At 43.5% G+C, this 24,093-nt stretch overlaps 2 protein-coding genes across 6 annotated transcripts in view; both read right to left on the reverse strand.

The window, feature by feature from the left end:
• The window catches only part of kcnc3a (potassium voltage-gated channel, Shaw-related subfamily, member 3a), a 59,408-nt gene extending 50,590 nt beyond the window's left edge, over positions 1-8,818 (reverse strand). For all 5 annotated transcript variants that reach the window (XM_036553465.1, XM_036553463.1, XM_036553464.1 and 2 more), the window contains exon 1: positions 8,148-8,818. In XM_036553465.1, the coding sequence (XP_036409358.1) occupies positions 8,148-8,771 (624 nt within the window). In that variant the 5' untranslated portion in view covers positions 8,772-8,818. The remainder of the gene's footprint in view (positions 1-8,147) is intronic.
• Positions 8,819-20,144: 11,326 nt separating this feature from the next.
• zgc:193811 (uncharacterized protein LOC559801 homolog) lies at positions 20,145-23,465 on the reverse strand. The gene is made up of 5 exons (XM_036552861.1): positions 23,328-23,465; positions 22,651-22,830; positions 22,203-22,319; positions 21,667-21,758; positions 20,145-20,499 (listed from the first exon to the last, which is right to left on the reverse strand). Exons 1-5 carry the CDS (start codon positions 23,427-23,429, stop codon positions 20,145-20,147), a joined length of 846 nt encoding a protein of 281 aa, XP_036408754.1. The 5' UTR covers positions 23,430-23,465.
• Positions 23,466-24,093: the final 628 nt, after the last annotated feature.

A 24,093-nucleotide genomic window follows, 5' to 3' on the forward strand; every position in this document is an offset into this window, starting at 1 on the left:
GGCAACAGAGAGTTGGAACGCAGCCATCTCAGTGCTAATTTGTCATGAAAACATGAATCCAGGCTCTAAGGATCCCCCCTGGATGAGCCCTATGCAAATTCGGGCGTTGAAAACACTCATTTCCCAGCTGTTTGTCGGTGCCCTCCCCCAGAGCCCCTTGCCACTGCAGTGAGTGCCACAATAAATGCACCGAGCAGCAGACGCCGCTGCACTGAGGTAGGGGAATTAGCGAGTCCTTTCAGACGCACGGAACGGCGTGCTGTGTCAAGCCAAAGTGACACCGCAACCCTCCAATCCACACTCTCAGCAGTAAACCAGAAACAGTTTATGGTGCACGCAAATTGATAAATGGCAGGTAGTCATACTGCATAGCCGCACGGTGAAGGTATAGCAAACACTGAGGTAAAAACAGAGGGGAATTCAGACACGACTCAGACTCTGCCTTTTTCATTCTATATTTGGAGGCAAAGGAAGGGAATGATGGAGGTGAGAGGTATTTATGGATGAATGAACACGCCTCATCAAAGACAGTACCTTTTCACAGAAAGAGGGGGTACAGAGTGAGACCCAGAAAGTGAATATTAAGACAGACACATGAGAATTAATTCTATGAAGTGAATTTAAAATGACCCACATTTATATGAAGAATTGAACATACTCTAACTTGGTGATTAGAGAAACGTGGAAAAAGGACTGTTGCACTCCTTTAAAACTGAATTGCAGCGCAAACCCACTATGGCCTACACGCCCCTTTTCCTTCTCTGTTCTTCTTCCCTATGCCTCTATCCAGCATTCACTTTCATACCTGGATCAGGAGATCCTGATCTACACATGGCAGCTCAAACAGCCATCATCACAGTTTTTCTTTGGACCACCACAAGGCATTGTCTGTTGATCTTCCATGGAGGACAGGTATACAGCAGGAGAGGAACCTAGCAGCCTTACCCACCTCACATACCTTCAGGTGATTACACTGTTTCATGAAAGCTCAGGGCTGTTTTCTCCTGTTTCTGTTGTTGATAACTTTGCAGCCCAGGATAAAAGAATGATAATATAGGATATATATAGTGTGTAGTGCAATTAGTTTCCCCAGGGCATGTGGCACATTACACAGAAACTAAGTAAAAGGTAATAATGACCTTGATATAAAGAGGTATTAGGGAATCTTTACTAACAAATCAGCAGAACTTGAACACATTCCACTGTTTTCAGTGTTATCAGTTCAATTGATTTGTTCTCTGTTGTCATTGTATGACTACTCTACTTCACATTATGTTTGTTTAAACCATAACTTAAGTAATACACTTTGTACAATCATATAAATATGTTTTTTGTCACCAACATTTCAATGGTATGAAACATTTCTCTTTTCCATATACAGCCAGGTTGACCAGTACCTCCTTACATCATTGGGAAGTGGGAGGGGGTTCAACTCTGGAGTGACTGTATTTAAAGTGAAGCAAAGAAAAACTTAAAGATGTGTTTCCAGAAGTTTCACAGTTTAGTGTATTTGATTTCAATTACAATGTAAGTACTTTTTATGAAGTGCATTTAAATCTGTACACAGCCAAACACTTGGAGCTTACTACACATCTATGTATAAAAAATATTCAGTACAAAAATACTGAAGCACAACATAAGGCAAAAAAATGTTAATACAACAAGCTTCATATGCTATAGAACTGCATATTACATAGAGCTAATATAGTTTAGTTATAGTATAGTATGTTATAGTATATAGCAGCTGTAATGTAAGGTCTCTGTAATGTCACGTACCCAGATGCACTTAAATGTGGCCAAGCTAAAAGCTTGCACTTCCACTTACAGCCAGGTGTAGGTGAAGAGTGTAGGTGAGGTTACTCAATGTGCAGCTGGCTTCCTACTGGATGTGACCAGGGTGTGGCTCTTCATTTGGCAAAGGTAGGTGTGGCTACAGAAGCCCTCGAAGGAGGATGAAACCTTTCACAATGGCAAATAAATTGTATGATCCCCTGCAAATAGAACTCATTTCCTAAAGTAAACATTGAACATGTACAGCCGGACCGAAACCTCATTCACCGTGTGACAAAAGCAGAGAGAGCTTTTATTCTGTCCACATTGGGGCATCTACTTACTAGCAAGCTAGGCTAAATGTGAATGCAAATTGAAAAACAGAGATCTACTCATCTTCTAATGTCATAGACCATCCTGTGTCCCACTGAGTTGGACCTGTTTTCAATATGGCTCCATAGCCCCTGGTTAATTGGTCCATTTTAGTTATTAGGTAGACAAAAAAAATTGCATCGGTTGATAGTTGTTTTCCGCCATGGGAGGGGGAGGGTGGACAAGGAACAGACATGTGATACCCTTCCAAAGCTAACTGCACCTCAAGGTAATGTAAGCAAATGGATGCATGGCCGCTGGGGCTTTTGATTACTGATCAATGCGGATAATTGCAACTGCCTACAAGAACAGGCAGTAGCTGAACCTGGGATTAACATATTTAATGCATTTAACAGAAAAACTGCATGGCAAACCTGTGTATGTTTGGGGCATGACTGGTCATTAGTATGGGAAGCTGATTCTGGGAAGGAGGCCGTTGCTTTGGTCTTCAGCACAAAACTGTGTCTGGAGTGTTCCGCGAACATGTGGCTCTTACAAGTTTTCAGCATTTTAAGCTGTTTTGGGAAAAAAAGAAGACCCCAACAAGGACTCACAGTACACATATGAGGTTGTTTGGTGTATACAAGGGCATTCAAAAAAACCATAACACACGAAAACTAAACACGCTTATTCCCGCTGACGCCACCTAACTGTGTACACTCAGTAGAATGAAATTATTAGCACCCTTCACTGAAATCAGTAATTATGCTTGGCTTAATGCCACTTGTGTAGAAATTACATGTTTGTGAAATTCACTGAATACTTGTTCATCCTTGGCAAATGGGGAACGCAGGTGAGTAATTTGCGCTCAGACTGCGGGTGCAAGTAAACTAAGCATATATTATGAGCCCAAGCAGAGTCAGCAGGTGGATCCGCATGATATCACAGGACAGCCACAGGGGGTGGGGGGGGGTCTGTGCAGGTCTGCACAGGTCTGCGCAGATGTGAGAGGGTTCTGAACAGCCCCCCGGGTGCGTCTCATTCATACTTCCTGGTGCCCATCTGTGATGTCAGCCTCACAGCGAGCGCTGGCCGGGCGGGAGGCGTCAGCTGCGGAGCGGAGCGCGGCCGTTCCTCGCTCACGCCGGGGCATGTCATCAACCGTGTCACGGGAGCCTGACACCCTGGCGCTCAGAGATCACTCAGAGGTTAAGTGCCTCTTTTTCCCAACGCCCCGAGCCAACAGTCACCTTTGACTGACATTGATCAATTGGAATCTTCAGTTTGTCCCTCAAGGCTGGGGGAAGTCAAACCAAGAGACAACCCTTCCAGAAGTCCTGACTACATTACATTACATTACATTACAGCCTCTGCATGTATGGTTGTAGAAATGCCATATACATGGTACATGGTACGTGCACATGGTAAATGACTGGCTTTGCGCACCAAAATTGTTGTACTACCGTGGTTACTAGTCAGGCTCTGTAACAGCAAAAACCAGCACACTCGTACTTCTGTAAGCAAATCTCAACACAACATTTCTCTCCAGAGACCACACAATCTTTGCTGTCTGTGAATACTACATATTGCTACCCAGCTGCTTGTATCCTACCACATCTATTTGCACAGGCCACACTTAGCAATACTGTTCTGTGTGTAAATTCACCCACGTGCACTTGCATGTCAATATGAGCTTTCAGATCAGACATTATTTCCCATCTTTTCTACTATGGTATAATTCTGCTTTTGACAGTACAGTATCAAGCAAACACACCACCGCAAAGTATAGCAAACATTGTCTGATAGAACATTACTTTAAGAATACAAAAAAAATGAGCAGACATCTATACAATTCTTTATCTTTTCAGTAAGTCATTTACAACTTCAGCGTACCTAGCAATACTGATTTTTAATTAGCATCAGTGTGGTAATATCTGTATATCTATTACTTGTCACACTCATAAAACAGTGATGTAATATTGCAACCTTTACGCTTTGCACGAGGTGGAATATGTTGGGTTTGAGGGTCTGTTGAGCAAACAAATTCATGGTAAATGGTGACAGCAAACAAGTACGTTAAACCGCAGAGTTTGCAGTGTGGTTCAGCGTTTTAATTATCTATAATAGATGGCCTACGGCAACAGGGAATGAAGCTTCAAATTCTTAATAAAGATATTTAATGTTGTTCGCAGAGAGAAAAAAACGTGGCTCCTCTTATGAAGAATACCATTTGGTAGACAGACACATGAATATACGGACAGAGACGTATAGATTAATCAATAAATGGATACGGACACGCAACTTCCACGAATCAGCAAAAAGAGGGAGAAAGAGAAGGAAAAAGCAATCCCCTCCAGTGTTATCGGTGCTTTTATTTCCGATCGAAGACTTAAAAAGGCTAGCACCAGCACACCCCCTCCTTTTCCGCCTTTCCCCCTCTCCCTTTCTATACGGCTGTTTCGTGGTCTACTGCAGTAGAAATGAGCGCGTAGTCAGCTAGTATCGGCACCGCAGTGTTACGCTATAGCACAGTGAGAGAGGGACTGAGGGCCGTTCGCACCCAGGGTAAGCGAACCTCTGCATTAGTACGGATATCATATTATTGATGACGATACAAATTAAAATATACACTGACAACGCAAGAAATTGTGACGACATCCAGGCAGCTCGTGCATATACCCTCCTTCAAATGACATCTTATCATTTTAGGATGGCGAGATAGGGAACATTCCTGTATCGTTATCAGCGTTACAGCAATACATACCGGGCAATTTTAAGTTGCATACTCGATGCACTACAACCACACTACTGTGACCATATGTGAAGAAATGGTAAAACGATCATCGCTATTACTATAAACTATTATTGTTATTATTGATATTCATACGTATGGCGTTTGGACCCACATGATCACGGCTACAGTAATACATGTTTCCGCTGACTGCTGACGCGATAGTCCTCCTATCGCCGTCCAATTGGGTTAAGTTTGTAAACCGTTATCGCTTAAATCCCACGCGCCTCTGTGCTTCCTAGACGTCTCCTTTTCTGTTTTAGTTTCAATGGTTCATTCGTCCACGGTATTCTGTAAGTGCATCTCTCTTTATCTTCCACATGCCTGTCACGCAAAGTGCAACTGTGCCTCCGTCACCTACTGTATCTGGCCATGAAGCTCAGTTTCTCTCATTGCCAGATGAGGAACCAGACGCAATTCGGTCAATACACCGGCTTGATATACCCGAGTCGACAGAAAATACACCTTAGCTCACAGTAATCCGGGGCACGGAACAGATTTGTCTACTTAAATGGATATGGATTTTTTTTTTCTTTGACAATTAGACAGAAAGACTAACAGACTGACAAAGAGAGAGAAGGACACAATGAATTATATATTCCCTTCACTTAACAAAGTGTGGCATCATATTGATCACATCAGGATAAAACAATAAAAATAAGGGTGTTCTATTCTATATATGTTTAAATTATGTGACTCCTGCTCTTATTTTTTTAAAAAAGCTGAGTGGAATTCCCATCAGCAACCCTTTATTACTGCAATGATGGTATTACAGTACTTTGTATGGTCGTTGGACATAATTCTTCAGAGGAACACTGGTGTGATTTCACACACTTCTGTAAAATAACACTGCAGTACCTACAGTACAAATCAAAGTATGCAGTGCAGAGTTCCATGGAATACAGTAGGCTGCAGGGTCAGTAGTAACTGGTAGACTGCAGGCTCCACAGAGAACAGTAAACTGCAGGTTCCAAAGAAAACTGTTGACCGATTCCACAGTATACAGTGCAGAGCAAATCAAACACCACGTTGTCATACACTATGACACAACAGTACGGAAACTGAGGATGCCTAAGATACCTGCCAGGTCTTCAGTAAATGTACACTCTGGCCAAGCCACTGAGAGAAAGAAAAACCTCAGGAAAACATGTGGTCAGTGTGTTCAGGGGGAGGAAACAACAGCCAAGCATCTCCTGTTATCCAGCTCAAAACCCTCAGCTGCAGACTGCATGGAAAATGATCAGGCACCTGCCCGACCCGGAAAACCAGCACTTCCTGTGGGTAGATTCATGTGTCTGCGCCTAAGGTCTGAACACACAGCGACAGCAAAAAGGGCAAGATATCTGTGATGTGTGTGTGTGACTGTGTGTGTGAATGTGTCTGACTTCCACCCCACTACACTATAAGGTGGGGCAGGGCTCCACTCCAAATACAGCAATTTGCTGCTTGAATGTAAAAGGGAACGAGGATGCAGAGCCATAGCCCCTTAAAGGAGGCAAAATCAAGGGGAACTAGAGAGAGACTCTGAAAGATGGGAGAAAAGTTGAAGAACAAGATTCACAGGCACACAGCACTAATCAGTCTGCGCAAGCTAATGTGTGGTGTGCACTGAGAATGCACACACAAGCCTGAGCACTAATCATGATTAAAACTCATGATGTCTTATATGCGGATCCATTCTTGAAAATTCAGGCAATCATGACACCAGTAATGATGATGATAAAACTTATAATCAAAAGAAAAAGGATAATTCTCTCATTATGGCTGCTATGATACCAGAAAGAAGAAAAAAGAACAATAAGAGTGATATAGGCATGACTGCATTGCTCAAGAGAGCCACTTGCATCATGCTGATTTCTTGAATATATACTAACAGTATAAGGCAGCTTATATAGCACTGAAGAGCTGTGTGTGCTGTTTGTATGTATGCCTGTGGGTGGGTGTTTTCTTATATGAAATAATGAACATCTGGAGCATCGGTTACTTGTAAGAGAACATAAGTAGCATTCCTACAGCCGGCATTGTTAGTTATGCTTTGAATGCTTTTAAGAGAGATGTGGGAGGCGGCAGAACATTTCAAGAGGAAAGGGCAGATATTAAACAGGTAAAAAGGAATAAAACCATTCATTTTCACGAGATAATTGGCTGTAGGGAGAAGTGGGGGCTAAGCAGTTGATATAAAGGCGTGTGTAGATTAATCACCTGAGGGTAAACCATACGTTTCGTGAGGCACCCACGGAAAGAAACGTTAATTTGAATGCGCTGAAACAGGTGCAAGGTAGTGCTGCGCAAAACTGGTAAGACAGGGAAGGCAATGGAGAGCGATAAACAGAGATTCTGGGAAGCACGCAAAACGCGGAAGGAGATGAACATGTAGTCGGAGGTAAAGTGAAGAGTTAAATCCTGCCGTTCTGTGGTTTGGCCATCGTTCTTGGGTCACTTGTTAGTGATTGCACAGCAATTTTCGTTAATAACAAAAACCAAAGCTGCGGCCGCAACGAAGTAAGTTACACTTCCATAACTAATTCACAATTAAGACCAACTCATAGAGGGTCGGTACTGAATTACACTCCAAGAAACAGGCAGACAGAGAAGGCGCGCTAAAATGATAGACGGGGAGGGGGGGTGGGGATAAAAGACAGGTGCTGCAAGCTGGCGAGAGAAGGAAACTGCGCTATCAGAGATACACTGTGAACAAGGAAAGAGTAGGGGAATGCAAAAACAACAGAATCATGCGTACAACACCCACACGGAGCTCAGAAAAGTAATTTAAATCAAACGTGGGAGCAAGACAGTGCGACTGAGCGTAACAAACAGGCGAGGGTATAGAAGACATAAAAATGCATAAGGAGGCAAAACGCGAAACAAGAGCCGGAGGTGAGCAGTTTCTAAAAACGAGAAAAGAAAGTGATTGCGTGAGAGTCAGGGGCACGGGGGAGTGTTGCTTTTCAACAAACCATTATAAAGTCAAATAAGATATCGACATACTCTCACGTTTACCGCCATTCGCTCGTATTAAACTGCGACCCTAAACGCCTATCCAAACATCAGCGATGGAATATCGAAACCACAGCCTTGTATCGCTATTTCGAAAAAAATAACTGGCAGAATTTGGACCAATAGCAAATTATGTGCAGCATCACCAATACTAATAGGCACATATAGAGAAAACACTATACCAACAACTTTTAACAGTTTATAAGATTATGCAAAGCTCATTACCACGAAAGGCGTAGACGAAACCCCGTGAAAGCAAGCAAAGCAGGTAACTCACCCGCGCATATTTAGAAGAATATGGGTCCTCAAAAAGCGCCCAAATTCTGGGTTGCCACACGTTCCACCAGCTGGCTTTCCTGCCATCCTCTTGCATACACAGTCTCTTCAGGTCTCCGTCCGCGCCTCCTGTTAAAGCTGGGTCATCTTCGGGAGGGTCTGGTTCGGGGGTCTCAAAGCTGTCCAGCGCTTCCTCCGCGTCCCTGTGTTGGCGATAGTTCATCCAGCAACATGCTTCCACGTCTGTTTCATCGATGCCCCAAAACGCCAGCTCCTCTTCGAATAACGGCCCGCACACATCGTTCGGACAGTGCAACTTCCCCGTTCGGTAATAGTTGAGGATGAACGCAAAGGTGTTAGGGTGGCGGTCAAAGAAGAACTCGTCGGATTTGGGGTCATAGTCGAAGTTACTACACGCGTCCGGCTCGGTAAGCCACGACAACCGGGTGCCGGGTAACGTCTTCAGGGTACTGCGGTAGGTTTCGTGTCGCACCCCCCCGCAGTTTATCACGATTTTCTCGCTTTCTGACGGACAAGTCATGTCTGCGCTGTAACATGCTTTGTTGGACGACTTGTTCCCACCCTTGCGCCCTTTGAAAGAGGAGACACACACCGAACTGAGCATAGGGGACCGGGGGGAGGGAGAGGAGGAGAGAGAGAACGGAGGGAGGAGGGGGGGAGGAGGAGTCTGTGGAGAGAGAGAAAGGGAGAAATTTAGTAAAACGAGATGGAGAGTGGTTGTGATGATCTTACCAAGGGTCAAATCTATCGCTAAATGCTAACGTTTATGTACAATTATGCAAACGTGACACGCCGGGGAGTTCATTCACCTCCTTGTGTAAACCTACATGTATAGACACAAAATTTGGACACTTTAAAAATCACACACCTTTCGGCAAAAACCATTCAACAGAAATGCATTAAATGACACCAGAATGCCAGCTGTAACACAGAAAATCTCAGTGGTCTGATAACTGAAAAGGGTTAACATGTATATACAGATCAAAGGACACAATATTTCAGTGCATATTCAAACTGTTTGGAAAACAACTGTACATTATGAAAACAAAGATGAGACAGGACCATTCAGAAGCTGCACCATGAAAACCAAAACTGTGGGTTTTTTGTTTTGTTTTGTTGTTTTTTTACACAGATGTCTTCAGTGTAAGTTAAGGGGAAGAGACAGGAAAGATGCACTGTACATGAGGTTGGAATAGCTATGAGCAGTCCAAAACTTGGGATTAACCTAAAAAAAAAAACAAATGACATAACCAAAAGGTCTTTAAACATAGAGAAATGTACAGTTGCTCACCACCCCTCACTTTCAGTCTTTCTCACCCTATCTCTCAGTGCCGCTCAATTCACTAAAACACTTTCTTCAATTAGGCCATGGAGAGATGAATATGATTGAGTGTTCCAACCCCCTCCGTCCCCCCTTCCCACTCTCCTCCCTCTCCCTCTCTCCCTGCTCATCCTATGGGAAAGAGAGGGGGAGAGAGAGAGAGAGAGAGAAAGCGAAAGCAAGAGGCAGAACGATTATTTGCTGAGCTCTACAAAATGGGGAGAAAGGACTGCAGACCATTAAAGGCCCTTCTCCCCTCATGCCTCAGCACTGTGGTAATGTGCTCTGGAGTCCATTCAGTACAGTGAGTGCGTATATACTGTATTAACCCCTTCTCTACCAGTACAGTATCTGTGATTATAACATCCTCCAGCCAGCCTGTGCATATGAACTCTGCTCTTCTCATCCTTAATGTCTCCTTTTTCTCAGACAGGCCAGCACAACTGCCACTTTGTCCTTAGGAAAAGGAAACGGAGAGATCTTTAATCAGCTTTTTAAAGAGAGAGATGGCGAGAGATTGCGAGAATGACAGAGAAAATAACTGAAGGAGAGATAAGAAAGATTGAATGGTGAGGCTCGAAAGGGAAAGAGGCACAGTGCATACACATCAACTAATAGGACACTTCTGCACATTAATACTGCAATGAGAACAAGGCGGGAGGGCGTGCTGGAAAAGTGAATGATTTTTGCTGCGGTAAAATCAAGAATGATTCTTGCGCCCTTCATCGCTCTCTCTCTCTCTCTCTCTCTCTCTCTCTCTCTCTCTCTCTCTCTCTCTCTCCTCACAATGCAGAGGCAGTTTTTAATGGTCTGAAGAGTCCCATCAGCCTTGTCATTGTGTACCTATTGTGTTAACCTTTTTCCCTCTTTCTATTAAAGTGATACCCCCTTTACCCCCCTCCCTCTCCCTCTCTCATGTTCCGCATAGAGGAATCAGATTTCATTGAACAAATCAGCACTCTCTCCCCTCTCTCTCTTTCCCTCTCTCGCTACCTCGCTCTGCTTTCTCAGTAGTTTCTGTTGCCTCTTGCCCATCCTACCTTTCCATCTCTCTCTCTCTCTCTCTGGCTCACCTTCATTCTGCACTCCTCCATTTACCACTCCTCTCTTTCCCATTCTTTTTTTCTAAATCCTGGGCTCTTTCTTTGTTTTCCTCTGTATCCCCCCCACCCATCCTATCTATTTCTTTCCAACCCATTCACCCTCACCCTGTTTCTCTGCTCTCCTGCTGTCCCTGTACCTTTATGAACCCCTCTCTCTTTTTGCCTTTGCATCACTCTCCCCTTTTAATACTGCATTCTGAACATTCCTCCTCCTCCCCCCACATAAGAGTCACTTGGACTCTTCCTCCTTGTCCTGCACTTTCTGCATTTACTCTAAGCTTTCTCCACTCTCCTCACTCCACATTCACAAACATTTCCCTTTCTTTCCCTTAAAATGTGTTTTCGTTTTGTCCCCGTAAACCTTCCTCCTTCTTTAAAAACCTGTGCATTGTTTTCTTACTTTACCACCTCTTTAACCCATAACATCACACTTTACTGCCGAATGTAGTAGGGCTACATTGTTAACACAAGGAGAAGGCGGCAGAAGACAGGTGACCAATGAACGCTAATTCAGGTAAGGTAAAAAAACTGAAGGAGAAGTTGCATCTGCATGGACATGCTTTTTGTTTTGTGAGGACAGTACAATGTGATATTCAGCATGGGGGGGGGGGGGGGGGAGTGCAGTTGGGGCTTTGTGGGGGGGGGGGGGGGTGTAAGTGCTAAAGTGGTACACAGTGTCATCTTTATGAAAGATAGATCGTCCAAACAGAGGCAGATATAGGGAAAAAAAGGTACACACAGAGAAAGACACAGATGGTGACTGAGTGTGACTGAAACATTAATAGGTGAAACACAGCAGAGACAGAAGAGTGGATGCATAGAGATATAAACATGACCTAAGGCAAAACAGATAAAGGAGGACAATTGTGGGGCAAATTAATATGACCGAGAGTGCAACTGGAGGAGTGATGTAGAGAATTGTTCTGTGCAGAGCTGCCACTGTACCAGAATGTCAAGTCGTATTACAGACTTCAGCACCTCGGACAGCGCACTGGTACAGCTCATCTGATGAAACGCAGAGTGACACGTTCGGCTATTTCCGTAAGACCCCGGAAATTTAGAGGGAAACTAGAGCACAAGAACGCCCTAAGGCCAGAACTGCAGTCATTTATGTTGGCGCGTTTTTTTTTTTTTTTGTTAAACAATTGAGTTACCTTGACAATACAGCTGTTCTTAGACATATAAGCATGAGAAAAGTTACTGATAGATGAAGATAAGTTGTGGGAATAGAGGAGAGGAGGTGGCATGGAGAATTATGAAAACCAAAAATGGCAACAAACGAGATGATGAGATCATTCAAATACATTAGCTTAATCTACAGGCCATTTCAGCACTGACAGTATTTTGAGTTATAGTTTTACAATTCCTCCTGTATCTCTTTCCCTGCCTCTACTATTGTTAAAGACCAAATAAAAGGTGATAAAAGGTAATAATGTCATTTGCACTCCCCAGGATCTTTGTAACTCACAGCCCTCTGCTCCTCTCTTTCTCTGTCAGTGATACTGGTCCAAAATGTCCAGTCAATGAAGTTCTATCTCACCTACACATTACATTACTTTTAACCATTAGCATTTGCTTTTTATGGCCACTGAAATACTGAAATTGTAATTATATCTGGACAGCACTAATATCTAACTGGACAACATAGGTACACCATACCTAAGATCAGTGATGACACTGAGGGAAAAGAAGGCAATGCAACACAATCAGACACACACAAACAAACATGTACACACATGCACACACACACACACACACACTCATGCATGTCAGCATATTGTATAAATCTAATTGAGTAGACACCGCAGCCTGACAACCTCATCCTAATATTCATGCAGTTACAACATTGCATACTTTATCCATACCAGGAACAACTTCTTCTTTAACCATTGTACAAAGGAAAAGAGTAAATGACTGGAGCAGTACCTTGCACAAAAGACACATTTTAAGGGTTAAGTTTTTTTTCTGATCTCTACAGTTCAGCTCTGTAACTGTGGCTCTGTACTATATGAAAGTAAACGCGTTCCTTAAGAATTCGCTTTGAAACACTCTGAGCATGACAAGTTGAATTACTGTTCCTCGTACTAGCGGGGAACAAACGGAGAGCCCGTTTAGAGACATGGAGGAGGGGTGCAGGCAGAGCAGGGAAAGACACTGAGGAAGAGGAAAGCATGAGAGAACAGCAGAGATTCACCAGAGGTGCTGACGGAGTCACTACAAAGCTGGACACATGCGCTAACACGTGCACACACACTATGCCTAATACGGTTAATACTCTTGGCTGAAACGTGCAACCACACATTTGGATTGAATTGCGGGTGGGCAAAGAGAAACCCACTGTATAAGGATGTTAACACTGCTTCTACTGCGCACGATGACCACATTGACAGTACACTACTATAAATCAGTACTGTCAATGCACTGAGAGAGCGAGTGAGAGAGAGAGAGAGGGAGAGGGAGAGAGAGAGAGAGGGAGAGAGCAGGATTATTAGAGGAAATGACGGTGAGGTATAGGCAGAAAGGGGAGGGTGAGAGGAGAGAGAGAGAGACAGTGATAAATTGGGAGGTGTGCTGACTGAGCAAAACAGGCTCCCACAGTCTGCAGAAAAAAAGAAAAGCCTCACTGATTCAGAGAGAGGGAGAGAAAGGGGGGGAGAAGGAGTGGAGAGAGAGAGAGAGAGAGAGGGGGGATATGGCGGAAAGACAACCAGATAGCAGACCGAGAGATGACGGAAGGTGGGTGTTCATATGTGGGGCGGGGGGAGAGTAACAAATGAGGGGGGAGGGGGAGAGAAAGAGAGCAGAGGAAGCCAGCAGGGGTCATAAAGGACTGGTGAACGCAGAGAGGGGACAAAGGGAGACAGGTGTAGAGCCAACAGGGGAGTCGTTGGGCAGAAAGGCATGGACTGACAGAGGACAGTAGGAAACAGAAGGTAAAAAGGAGAACAGTCTCCTTTGCTGTTTGCCTCCAAATGCACTGTAGCCTGTCTGCAATAACCTCGCTCTTTCGGCGCAGTGTTGGTTTCCTTGCATCCTTTCCGTTATCTTTCTATGAATCTCTGTCAGTGTGGTGCTGAGGAGACCTCTATAGGAAAAATGAAGTATTACAGGCGCAGAAAATGCTGCAGTCTCCCCCCCCACACTCCTCCCCCCCCCCCCCCCCACACTCCTCTTTCTCTCTCTTTTTCTCAATGCAGTGTGGATGAGCTGCCATGTCCATCGGCGTGCATCCGTTTCTCTACGTTAACCTCCCGTTTCTCAGTGTCAGTGCTGATACACTACAGTGCCTGGTCAGTTAAGCGAGATCGTGCTAATTTCTCAGATTGCTGCTTTACCCTCTACCCCCGACTGTTAGTGTCACGGTACCTCGGTGTCCAGGCAGTCTGTGTGTACGCTCTGTATTTATCCCCTCTCTCCTTCAGCATCAATGTGAATGTGCTGCAGTGCCCTGTCAGTTTGTGCGTATATACTGTATTAACCCTTATGTCTCACTGCAGCGCCTTCATATAAGACCTTGTCTGTATATAATAAAGTACAAGGGGTTTTTTTTTTAATAGTGCTGTACAAAAGAAAGGTAAAACGATAGTAAGAAGATACTGAATGCACAGAGTAATAGATATACACAGATAAACATAAAGGAATATTAAAACATGTCGACAGACAGACAGACTCAAGAGTATGGACTCAGGGCAGCTGGAAATGCACATTTAAAAACAAATTAAATCAAAGGGGGGCACAGAAAGACAGTAAACATTCAATTCACACAACCTGCTTTGTCACTATGTCTGCAATTAGAGCCTGTTTGTGTACCTGCTGGAGAGGGGCAGACTTCAAAAGTGTGACAGGAGATGAAGACAGAGGGAAAAGAACAGCAGAGACACACACACAGGACTTAGGGATCAGTTCATTAAGAAAACAAAAAAAAAATGGTCAAGACAGAGACGTTCAGCGCTGGTCAAACAACAGTGAATCAAGTGGCCTTAACAATGGGTCTGCGCTGTGAGGCTGAGAGGAGTGCACCACTCCATACCAGCATTGTGGCAGTTGGATGCTGAGCTTTGGCCATGCTACAACCCCTCCACCCCACCCCCCACCCCCACCACCCCCCTTTTGTCAAGCTGTCCTCCACACAGACATCCATCAATAAAACAGGTCGAGCAAAGAGTGGGAGAAGAGGAGGAGGGCCGGGAGGGGGACGCAGGAGTAAAGGAAGAGAAAGAGCGGCGTAAGAGAGGAGTCATCTCATCAGGAATCCACTGGGGCCTGCGAGGCTATTCCCATATCTAGAACTAACAATATTCTTAAGATAGCTTTAAAACCACCACCCCCCCCCCCTTCCGCTCATCCTCGTTCTTGTCTTTCTCGTTAAATCCTAATTAATAAAACTGCCCTTTCCGGTTAATTACGATCTCTTTATAGTCCTCCGTTAAGCGCAGAGGGAATAGGAGAAGGAGAGACGGAGTGAGAGAAGGAGGGATATAATTGTGTTAAGGCAAGTCACATATTGAACTTCACGACAACTATTCTTAGCAGAGGGAGAAAGTAAGAGGGTTGGAGCAGTGGCGGGGAGCAAGTAGGAGGAGAGGTGAAACACATGAGGAGCAAGGAGTCACAGACAAAAAAGTGTCGGTGATTTCTCTAGAAGTAGAGGGATAGGGGAGTCACAAAGAAAGGGGAGAGGCAATCGGGAGAGGGTACAAAGAAGCAGGGAGAACCTTTGTGGGGGTTAAAAAAAAGGGAGAGGGATGTAAAAGGAGTAATGAGTAGGAAGGAGCGAGAAGGAGTGAAGGAGTGAGACTGGTAACAGAGTGAGAGAGGGAGCAAAAGAGCGGAGCAGGGAAAGAGAAGGAGACAGAGGAGAGGAAAATGAAGAAAAGGGATAGACAGGGAGGGTTGAGGGTATAGAAAGACATTTGGAGAGAAGTGGAGAGGAGAGGAAATATTAATGGCAATACATCTGACAACAGTATTTTTTGTGTAAATAGAATTAGTTGGAAAAAACATCAGCCACTTGTGCACTGGCATGTGAGATTACCTTACTACCACTAATTACACAAGTAAATGACTGGTAACTTTTGAAAACTACAAACAGGACATGATACCATATCTACAGGTACATTGAGACAGTTTCTGAAGCTTCCATAACAATTCAGTTGGACTGGGTGGGCAGCTAGCTCTCTGCTGCAGACTTGCTTTCACTGTCTTCTTTCCTTTACAGCTTTCTGGACTGGTAGGCACTAAGAGGGCAGGTAAGGTAAGGTAAGGTGGGTATCACTCGGACAAAGCATGTACACCAAAAAAGGAGGCCATGTTCACACTCTTGGTGCATACTACATTACATTAACTCTGACACTGCTCTGATAGATCAAGAGGAATTTGGGGCAGTGTGTCCTTTTAAAAGCAGAAGGGTAATTTCTAGGTTACTTCTAAAAAAAAATGAGGGAGAAATTTAGAGAGAGGAGGAGTTTGACACAGAGGGATGCAGACAGACAGGTGGCAGGCAGACAAACTGAAAGGCAACAGACATGTGAATAGCCCAAGAGACACTGAGGGTATAGATAGAGCTCTGGGGACAACTGAGCCTTTTACTGTCATTTTACACACACTATTGACCTCAATGACTTAGGCCCTCACGCCAACTGCGTCGCCAATTGTGCTTTCCCTGGCTGTTCTTTCACCTCTCTCTCAGCCCTTCCCTCTGTATTCCAATGCCTCTCTCCCTTTCTCTGTATCTCTTTTTTATTTTCCTCTGTCTTATCTCTCTTTCTCTCACCTTTCCCACTCACAGTCCTACCTTCCTGCCTTCACCGTTCCTCCATCTGGCTCACCCTCGCTCTCACCAGCCCTCTTTGAAGTGCTTCATCACACAACAATAATTATCAGTTACAATGTGCTGACCACTCAGAGAGCATACATCCATAGTGCTATTGTAACATTGCATTTTGAATGTACTGCAGTGATCTGTACTTTAAGTTCTTTGGAACATAACCAAACATGCTCAAATAGTGTATGTGTGCCTTACATGCTTAATATATTTAATATATAAGTTCACTCCTTAAGGTGTATATGCTGACTACAGGGTAAAGGGACATAACGCATGTTCGCGTGCACACACACACACACACACACACACACACACACACACACACACACACACACACACACACACAATGGCATATGTAGACACACATACATACTGCAGATATTGGGGAATTAGATTAGAACATAACACAATACTTGTTGAGTTCCACAGAAATATTGTGTAAGTATTTTTGACAAATACTGTCTGTGCATACAAATATATTCTCAGTTACACAAACACGCGTCGTCTTCACGTTTTTGCCACCTGTACAAAGACGTCCACTACACAAAGCACCACAGACACCTATTTGAGTACTTACTTGCTTGTCGGGCTCGGTTTGAGTGTGTGTACAGTGTGCGTGTATACAAACACACACACATCAACACACAAATGGAAAGACAACGTTGATTTTTGGTCTGTGTTATCGGAGGGACAGTAATTTCCAATTTATCTTCGGTTCTCAGTTGAAAGCCTTTTTTTCTGAACACCTGACTCGTGTGCGGGTGATGGAATCACTATCAGTGTGTATCCTATCAATATTACTCTTACTCTTTATGTTGTTGGAACGCATTAATAACCGTATTGAGCGTGTTGCCTACTATATGTCTAATTATCCCGCTTGCCCTCCTCCATTCAGTAACGGCGTCTCGCCTGAAAATATTGGCACATTTTTGTCGATTTCAAACCCACCTTTCCCCTAGCTTGCAACAAATCTCAGTAGTATTAAATCTTCTCATTCAATCAGTTCTATAAATTTCCTCTGTCTTTCCCCCTACCTGCATCTATTTTTACAATCCTTTCTATTATTCGTCTTTTTTTCCTCCCCCAAACGTTACAATCAACAAGGCAGAATGAGCAGTGCCCGGAAACACCTCTCTTGCTGCTCGCACTCTCTTTCTTTCCACCGGCACGCACGTTTCTGTCTATTTTTATCCCTCTCTTCTTAAGAGAACATCCCTTCTTCTTTTTCTTCTTTTTTCGGCAGTCCAAGCGACGGCCAGTTTGCAAATTAATCTGACAATATTAATGTTATATACATTAAAAAACATATACCATAAACGCCGACGTTGTTTCAATTCGCCACGAAAATCAGATTAAGTGTCTGTGTATCTGTTCTATGTATATGTTCTGTCTTTCTGTCTGTCTCCTCTGTATGTCGTTGTGTTTATTGGCGTAAATTGGGATTCCCATGTAGTCGGTTTCCTAGTGTAGTGTAACGGTCTGCTCCCTCCCTATCTCTTTAAAGGGAAAGGTGCCACTTGCAGTCTCCCCTCCTTTCAGCCCCACCCCTCGCCCGGTCCCTGCCATTTTTAGCCAACTAGACGCCAACAGTAACCTGCAAGATGTAACCAGATACAAAATCTATTTAATGTCATCACTGCATGCTTGCGGTACATAATCATCCCTTTAGTGATACACGTGTAAATTCGGCAGTTTGTGAAATTGCAGGGAATACAATGATTTTGTATTTGTAAATGTAGAATCGTCATTTGTAAAGGAAAAAAAAACAACAACAATCTAAAATAATAGCCTTCCGAGTAGAGATTTTTTTTTCTAAAGTCATAATTCATTCATTCATTCATTCATTCATATTTAAATTGTTCTCCCCCTCCCCCTCACTCTGTCTGCAGACTCTCTATGCAGAGTCCTATTACCCAGTGCCCGGTCACTCTTTGCCTATATTGATCCTCAGACCTGTGCTGCAAGCTGTCAGTATGTGCTTTCTAACAAACACCATTTCTGGAAGCAGAAAGAAACACAACAAAAAAATAAATAAATCATAAAACGTTTATTTACTACACCCAACAAAGTTATTGGCACAGCAGACTAAAAGCATATTTCGCACCTCTCTCTAAAACAGGGACAAACAACTCCTGGGTTTCCCATGGAAATTTGGAGCACCACAACAACCTCCTCTAGACAGTACAATCAACAGTAGGTATCTTCCCACACACTAAATGAATGGGGGGGGGGGGGGGGGGGGGGTGATGCAAATTAACAACTTTAACAGATGGACTTTTCAGCAGTTATATGACCTGGAGCTGCCTTCTGGCAGGCCAAGTAAGAGCTTAAATGCAACACCAAGGATACCCGAGCATTTGCTGGAAGAGTTTGTGCTGTTCCAGACAGCCGTCTACTTCCTACATTTCAAGTTTAATTTGCGAAGACGTTAAACCAAGTAGCAGACCCCGTATCCATTAGCATCCATTCCCATGGCGTTCTTAAGAAGGGATACTCCTGTAACCCTGGCCAACTTGCTCAAATACCAATCTATATACGTAATAATATCCACAGATCAGCTAACTGTGTTGTAATGTGTGGGAGCTGGCACAAATCAGATGCAATCTCACCCAGATGGGACCTATGTGTAGCTGGTGGATGAGAGTTACCGCCTTCTAGATGATCCTATATGAATGGAGCTTAATAATCCTTAAAGGCCAATGTTCCACACGCCGGATCTTTGAGGAGCTCTAGAGTACATAATTTGGAGCAAGTTTAGTCAAGCCTGCATGTTAAAGTAAGCGTCCTCCAGCCACTCCATCTCCTTGTCTATCTCTTTCTTAAATTGGTTTAGAGTAGTTACTGTAAATCTGCCTTTATCAATGTGAGGTTTATTTGTGTGCATTAACCTCTATTTCTACCTCCTCCTCCTCAGTCTTTCCCCGTATATATTTATCCTGCTGTATTCATCCTCTGTCCCTCTCTCCCACTGTCTGGCATGCTGCCGGAGGGAGGGAGAGGGGGAGGAGAGAGAGAGTAAAGGAGCAGGTGGGCGGAAGAGAGAGAGAGGAAGGAGAGACTCCAGTGGATTCCGAGGGTAATTTGCGATTTGATGCCAAATAACCTCTCTCTCTCTCAGTACAGTATCTCTGTCTCTCTCTTTCACTCTCTCTTTTACTTTCTGATTTTGAGCTGGCAGCACTAATATATCAATTGTTTATTTTCTCTCCCTTGTGGTGTCTGCTACTGTTGAGCTGGTCTCATGCTTTAGTGATTCTGTAATTTTTTGTAATTGAAGTTTGTGGCATAAAAGACAAATGTTTAAAGTTCATTTAAAAATTAAAATGATCTTTTGCTGCATAACATACAAAGCATTAGCATACGCTTGTTTCATCCTCATTTCCTCCAAAACAGAGACTAACAGACCACTGCCTTCCCCTCATCATTTTCCTTTTAATCACTTGCATTTATGTTAACATTAATTTATTGTCATTCACATCACTCCTGTTCAGAGTATTGTTCAATTTTATTCAGATCATTTTGAACCTCCATGTAAAAGTATTAAAATAAAACAACATATCCACCACTGAAATCTGATGTGAAGTTTTTTTTTTAATCCAAACCCCCTATCCATACCTCCCTCCCTTATGCAGTGCCCATCTGGTTGAATGGATTCACTTCCAGTCTCTTCAGTCCTTCAAATCAAACACCTGTCTTCTTCATGATCCCCATCTCCCAGTCCCTCTCTCTTTAAACCAACACAACTTTATTTCCCCCATATCTCCCACTTTCTGTATTGTACATTTTGGGAACCTTTAAAATATGACCAATGAGACCTCTCCCTGCCTTTGCCTTATTCCAGTCTGGGACATCTGCAGGGACAGTAGCAGTTAGTGAACTGGCAGGAATGGTGTAGCTATCTCTGTAGAGGCTTGTTTTGCTATTATGAGGCACAGGCAATAATGGGTGGAGCAAACAAGCTTGGTATGACATAGTGGGTTGGAATTTGTGGGGAGGTATGTGGCTATAAGCTCCACCAATTGTGTGTGGATAGTTGCCATGAGTGGATGTGGTATCCAAGCTGCCAAGAGGGGAGAGCTCAGACCTGGAGAGAGAAGAAGCCATGAAAAGGTTCATATACTGGTATTTGTGAACGAGCTGAAAACAAGAAGAAACACTGAAATACTGCCCGAATGCCTGAATATGCATTCTTTAAACGTTAATCTTACAAACAAAAAATTTAAAAATATTCTCATTCCAGGAAAGGTCCAATGAACTACAGTCCACTCATCTCATTATGGATAAGTTAACATAAGATTGGCTTTATTCAGCTACCGTTTACATGCGCGTGTGTGTGTGCATTTAGGTGTGAGCGCATGGGTGTGCATGTGTGCATTATTGTCTCGAGGTTCAACTTTTCTGGCTAGTTTGTATAAAACATCGTCTTCATCAAGATGTTCCTTTGTCATGGTCTAAATGTTCCTTCCTGAGTATAAGCAACATTCTGAAGAATGACACTGACAACGTTGAAGTTGCAGAAATCTCACGGATTACGTCAGCATTTATTGAGATCTATGTAGCTTTTACTGAAAAGAACAGTTGAGCAGAAGTGGATGGCTCTCAGCTGTTACGGGAAATGTTCTCTTCCACACCAGTAAACCATTCACTCACTGCCTAAATGTGTGGTGCACTTAGACAAAAGCCTCTGTACTGGCATGACTCTGTGATGGCTTCATCACTATGTGAGTGCGTTTGATCAGTAGTGGGCAGTGCACCAGTGTTGCTCTTATTCTTTTTGATTATTCGCTTAAATGTGCTGCGCTGTGCATGACCTGTCACATCCACTGTGTTTTTTAAGATTTCATCATAACTCTGTAATGTAAAACCTGGTGTTGAATTCATTGTCCCTGCCTAGTCAGTGCCCCGCATCCGTTCCTTTCGTCATTAAAGGCTTGACAGTTGACATTTGATAATATTACGTACACTTAATTTGTCTAGCAGACACCATCATTTAGCGCAACCTGCATAGCTTAGAGGTTTACATTTCACCAATTTATACAGCTCGGCATTTACAAAAGGAGTACATGTTTGTACCCTGCGCAAGAATATGTGTCCAATAATTCTGAAAATGTGTGGCAAATCTGAGAGTCATTAGTGCCTTTTCCTTCTTTGGATGACCTCTAAGCAAGAAATTCGTTCTTCGATTCATAGCATTTTCCACAGCTGAGATCACAGGAAATTCAGTCTTATACTCCCCTCTAGTGGCACGTACCTGCTAAAATACCTGTAGTCTCCACGGGCAGTGCTGATACAGGGCACGTTCGCAGTCGGGACCTTATCAGTGTCAAGCTGCCTATATAGTGCCTGAGTAAAATTTAAAACAAAAAGTGTTTAAATATCATTACATAGTACCTTAATGCTGTAACCCACAAAAGATATGAACACATCAGCGGGGACAACCCCCCCTGTCCGGAGGTAGCCAAGCTATCTCTGAGTCAATGTCCATGTCTTCATTAAAATGCATTAAATGTCAATATCCAGTGCAACAAGCACACACACACACACACACACACACACACACACACATACACGAATCACATTTTTTAAACATACATTTTTGATATTTTACATTCTACAAAAATGTATTTTCACTGTGGTAGCCGAACTAAAGCACTTTGCTCAATGGTTCAACAGCAGTGTCCAAGAAACTCCCAGCTGTCAGATAAAGAGCCATTTAACACCATTAGAGGCCCCTCAGACACATGCTGCCCTCTCAGTCTCCCACCTTGCCTGTGTCACTCCTCTTACCTGCAATGGGTTGTAGTGCTCTGCCGCCCGCCCCTCGGGGGCACTCAGCCCCCTATAGCAATCCTGCGTCTCACTGACTGGCTGGGTGAGCATTCTCATCGAGGGACAGTGCCTTAGCTGTGAGAACGACACAAGGGGGTGGCACTCATCACACCAAGCAGACAGGCCAAAGAACAACAATCTAATGATCTAATGGAGGTGAAACACGATAAAATGTTGAAGTCAACAGGAATCCACTGATTTGTAAGTACATGGGTAATACCTGCACTGGTCACATGATGGCAATTTGCGTAACACCATCACTTTCCTTTCTATCAATAAATGATTTATTGTAAGAATGACAAATTCCATGAATGGACTGGATCTTCCCAGACACAAACCATTTAGTGTACATTTGACTGTATCACGCATGCACACACACACACACACACACAAACAAGCTGCTCACCCTATCAGCCATCTCGTCAATAAAGTTGATGGCCCAGTGCGGGGCAGCCTTGGAGTACAGTGGGTGTGGCAAGGGCCCCGTCAGGAGCTTGCTGTCGTGCTCCTCCCCGGAGGAGGTGGAGAAGTGCCTGGTGGGGGGGATGATGCTGGGACGATGGAGGAGTGGGGGAAGGGCAGCACTCTGAGAGGACGGGGGGGGGGGGGTGATCATGGTTAACGCTCTTATCCCTATATAGAGAAACGTCTACAGAGACCTTACTCTGAAGCAGAAGAAGAGGGTGTTGTTATTGCTGTACTGCTGTACTGCATTTTGACAACAAAATACAGTACAGCAGTACAGCAATAACAACTAGGATCAATTAAAAAATATAGGATGATCAGACACACAGGAAAATGCCAATCAATTATGGACAACCTTGTTTTTTTGTAACTGGCTGTCTAGATCATCACATTTGTAGCTTTAATGAAGAAATTTGTTTTATCATTTTATTCAGTGCATCTTAAGGCTGTTGTGGAAAGACAGATTAAATGAATATCACAGATGCAAAAAAAGAACACAAGGAAAGAACAGCAGGTAACATAGTAAGCATATACGTAAGACAGGCCTATAAAATAACGCAGTGAGAAAAAGACGGAAATGCCAATATCAAAGATTGCAATGAAAGTAATGACACTCACTAGACGACTTTCAGCCCTATATGGCACAGGCGGTCTGTAGATATGGGCGACACCAGTACTCGTGTGCATGGGGTCCCGTCTTGGTTTCTCAGACACTTCCATTCCAATAAGGCAACTTTACCTAGCTAAATTACACAATCCTACAGACCGATAACAGCGAGGCAATGGGATAGAGCCCCTCTCGCTTTTGTTGCTAGCGATGTTACAATCTAGCTAACAGCAGCTAAAGAGAAAGTAAAACGAAATTTTTAAAAAATGTTCCTTTTATTTCAAAATCCAGACGTAACTGAGGTGCCTTCTTTAAAATGTTTAAATTGTTTATCTACCAGAGTAAAACACCACTCCACAACGTGCATTACCGTACAGCAGCATTGAGCTCGAAGCTTTGTTTGGACATCACCATGGAAATACGACGACGTTCGTAAGAAAACGACTCGTGTTCGGAAAGGTGGCCATATCAGTCAGATGTTCTCGTTGTTCCCAGTTCTTCACACTGCACATCGATTAAGAAACAAAATAACACAACCTTTGTAGACAAAATAATAAAGACACTGAACAAATTAAGCATGAACAGCATGTGTCAGGATGTTTTGAAGAGGATGACAAGTGGGAACTGTACGCTTATCACTCAGAGCTATGGACAGTCTGTTTTAGATCTAAGCTGGTGATTACACATTTCAGTTGTTTCAGATGCTTCGAGAATCTGATTTTGTATACATGCACCAAATAAAAATAATCAATTCCATCAATACGTGTGATTTGAATT

Source organism: Megalops cyprinoides, chromosome 19 (genome assembly GCF_013368585.1).
Source record: "Megalops cyprinoides isolate fMegCyp1 chromosome 19, fMegCyp1.pri, whole genome shotgun sequence".
NCBI classification, from domain to species: domain Eukaryota; kingdom Metazoa; phylum Chordata; class Actinopteri; order Elopiformes; family Megalopidae; genus Megalops; species Megalops cyprinoides.

What these genes read in the sequence shown, in the direction of transcription:
- zgc:193811 (XM_036552861.1), bottom strand. Translation starts at nt 23,429, where the DNA reads ATGGAAGTGTCTGAGAAACCAAGACGGGACCCCATGCACACGAGTACT. An exon ending in TTGACGAGATGGCTGATAGG is followed by an intron (nt 22,320 to 22,650) that starts GTGAGCAGCTTG and finishes TCGTTCTCACAG; the next exon opens with CTAAGGCACTGTCCCTCGAT. An exon ending in GACTACAGGTATTTTAGCAG is followed by an intron (nt 20,500 to 21,666) that starts GTACGTGCCACT and finishes TTCTCTCTCCAG; the next exon opens with GTCTGAGCTCTCCCCTCTTG.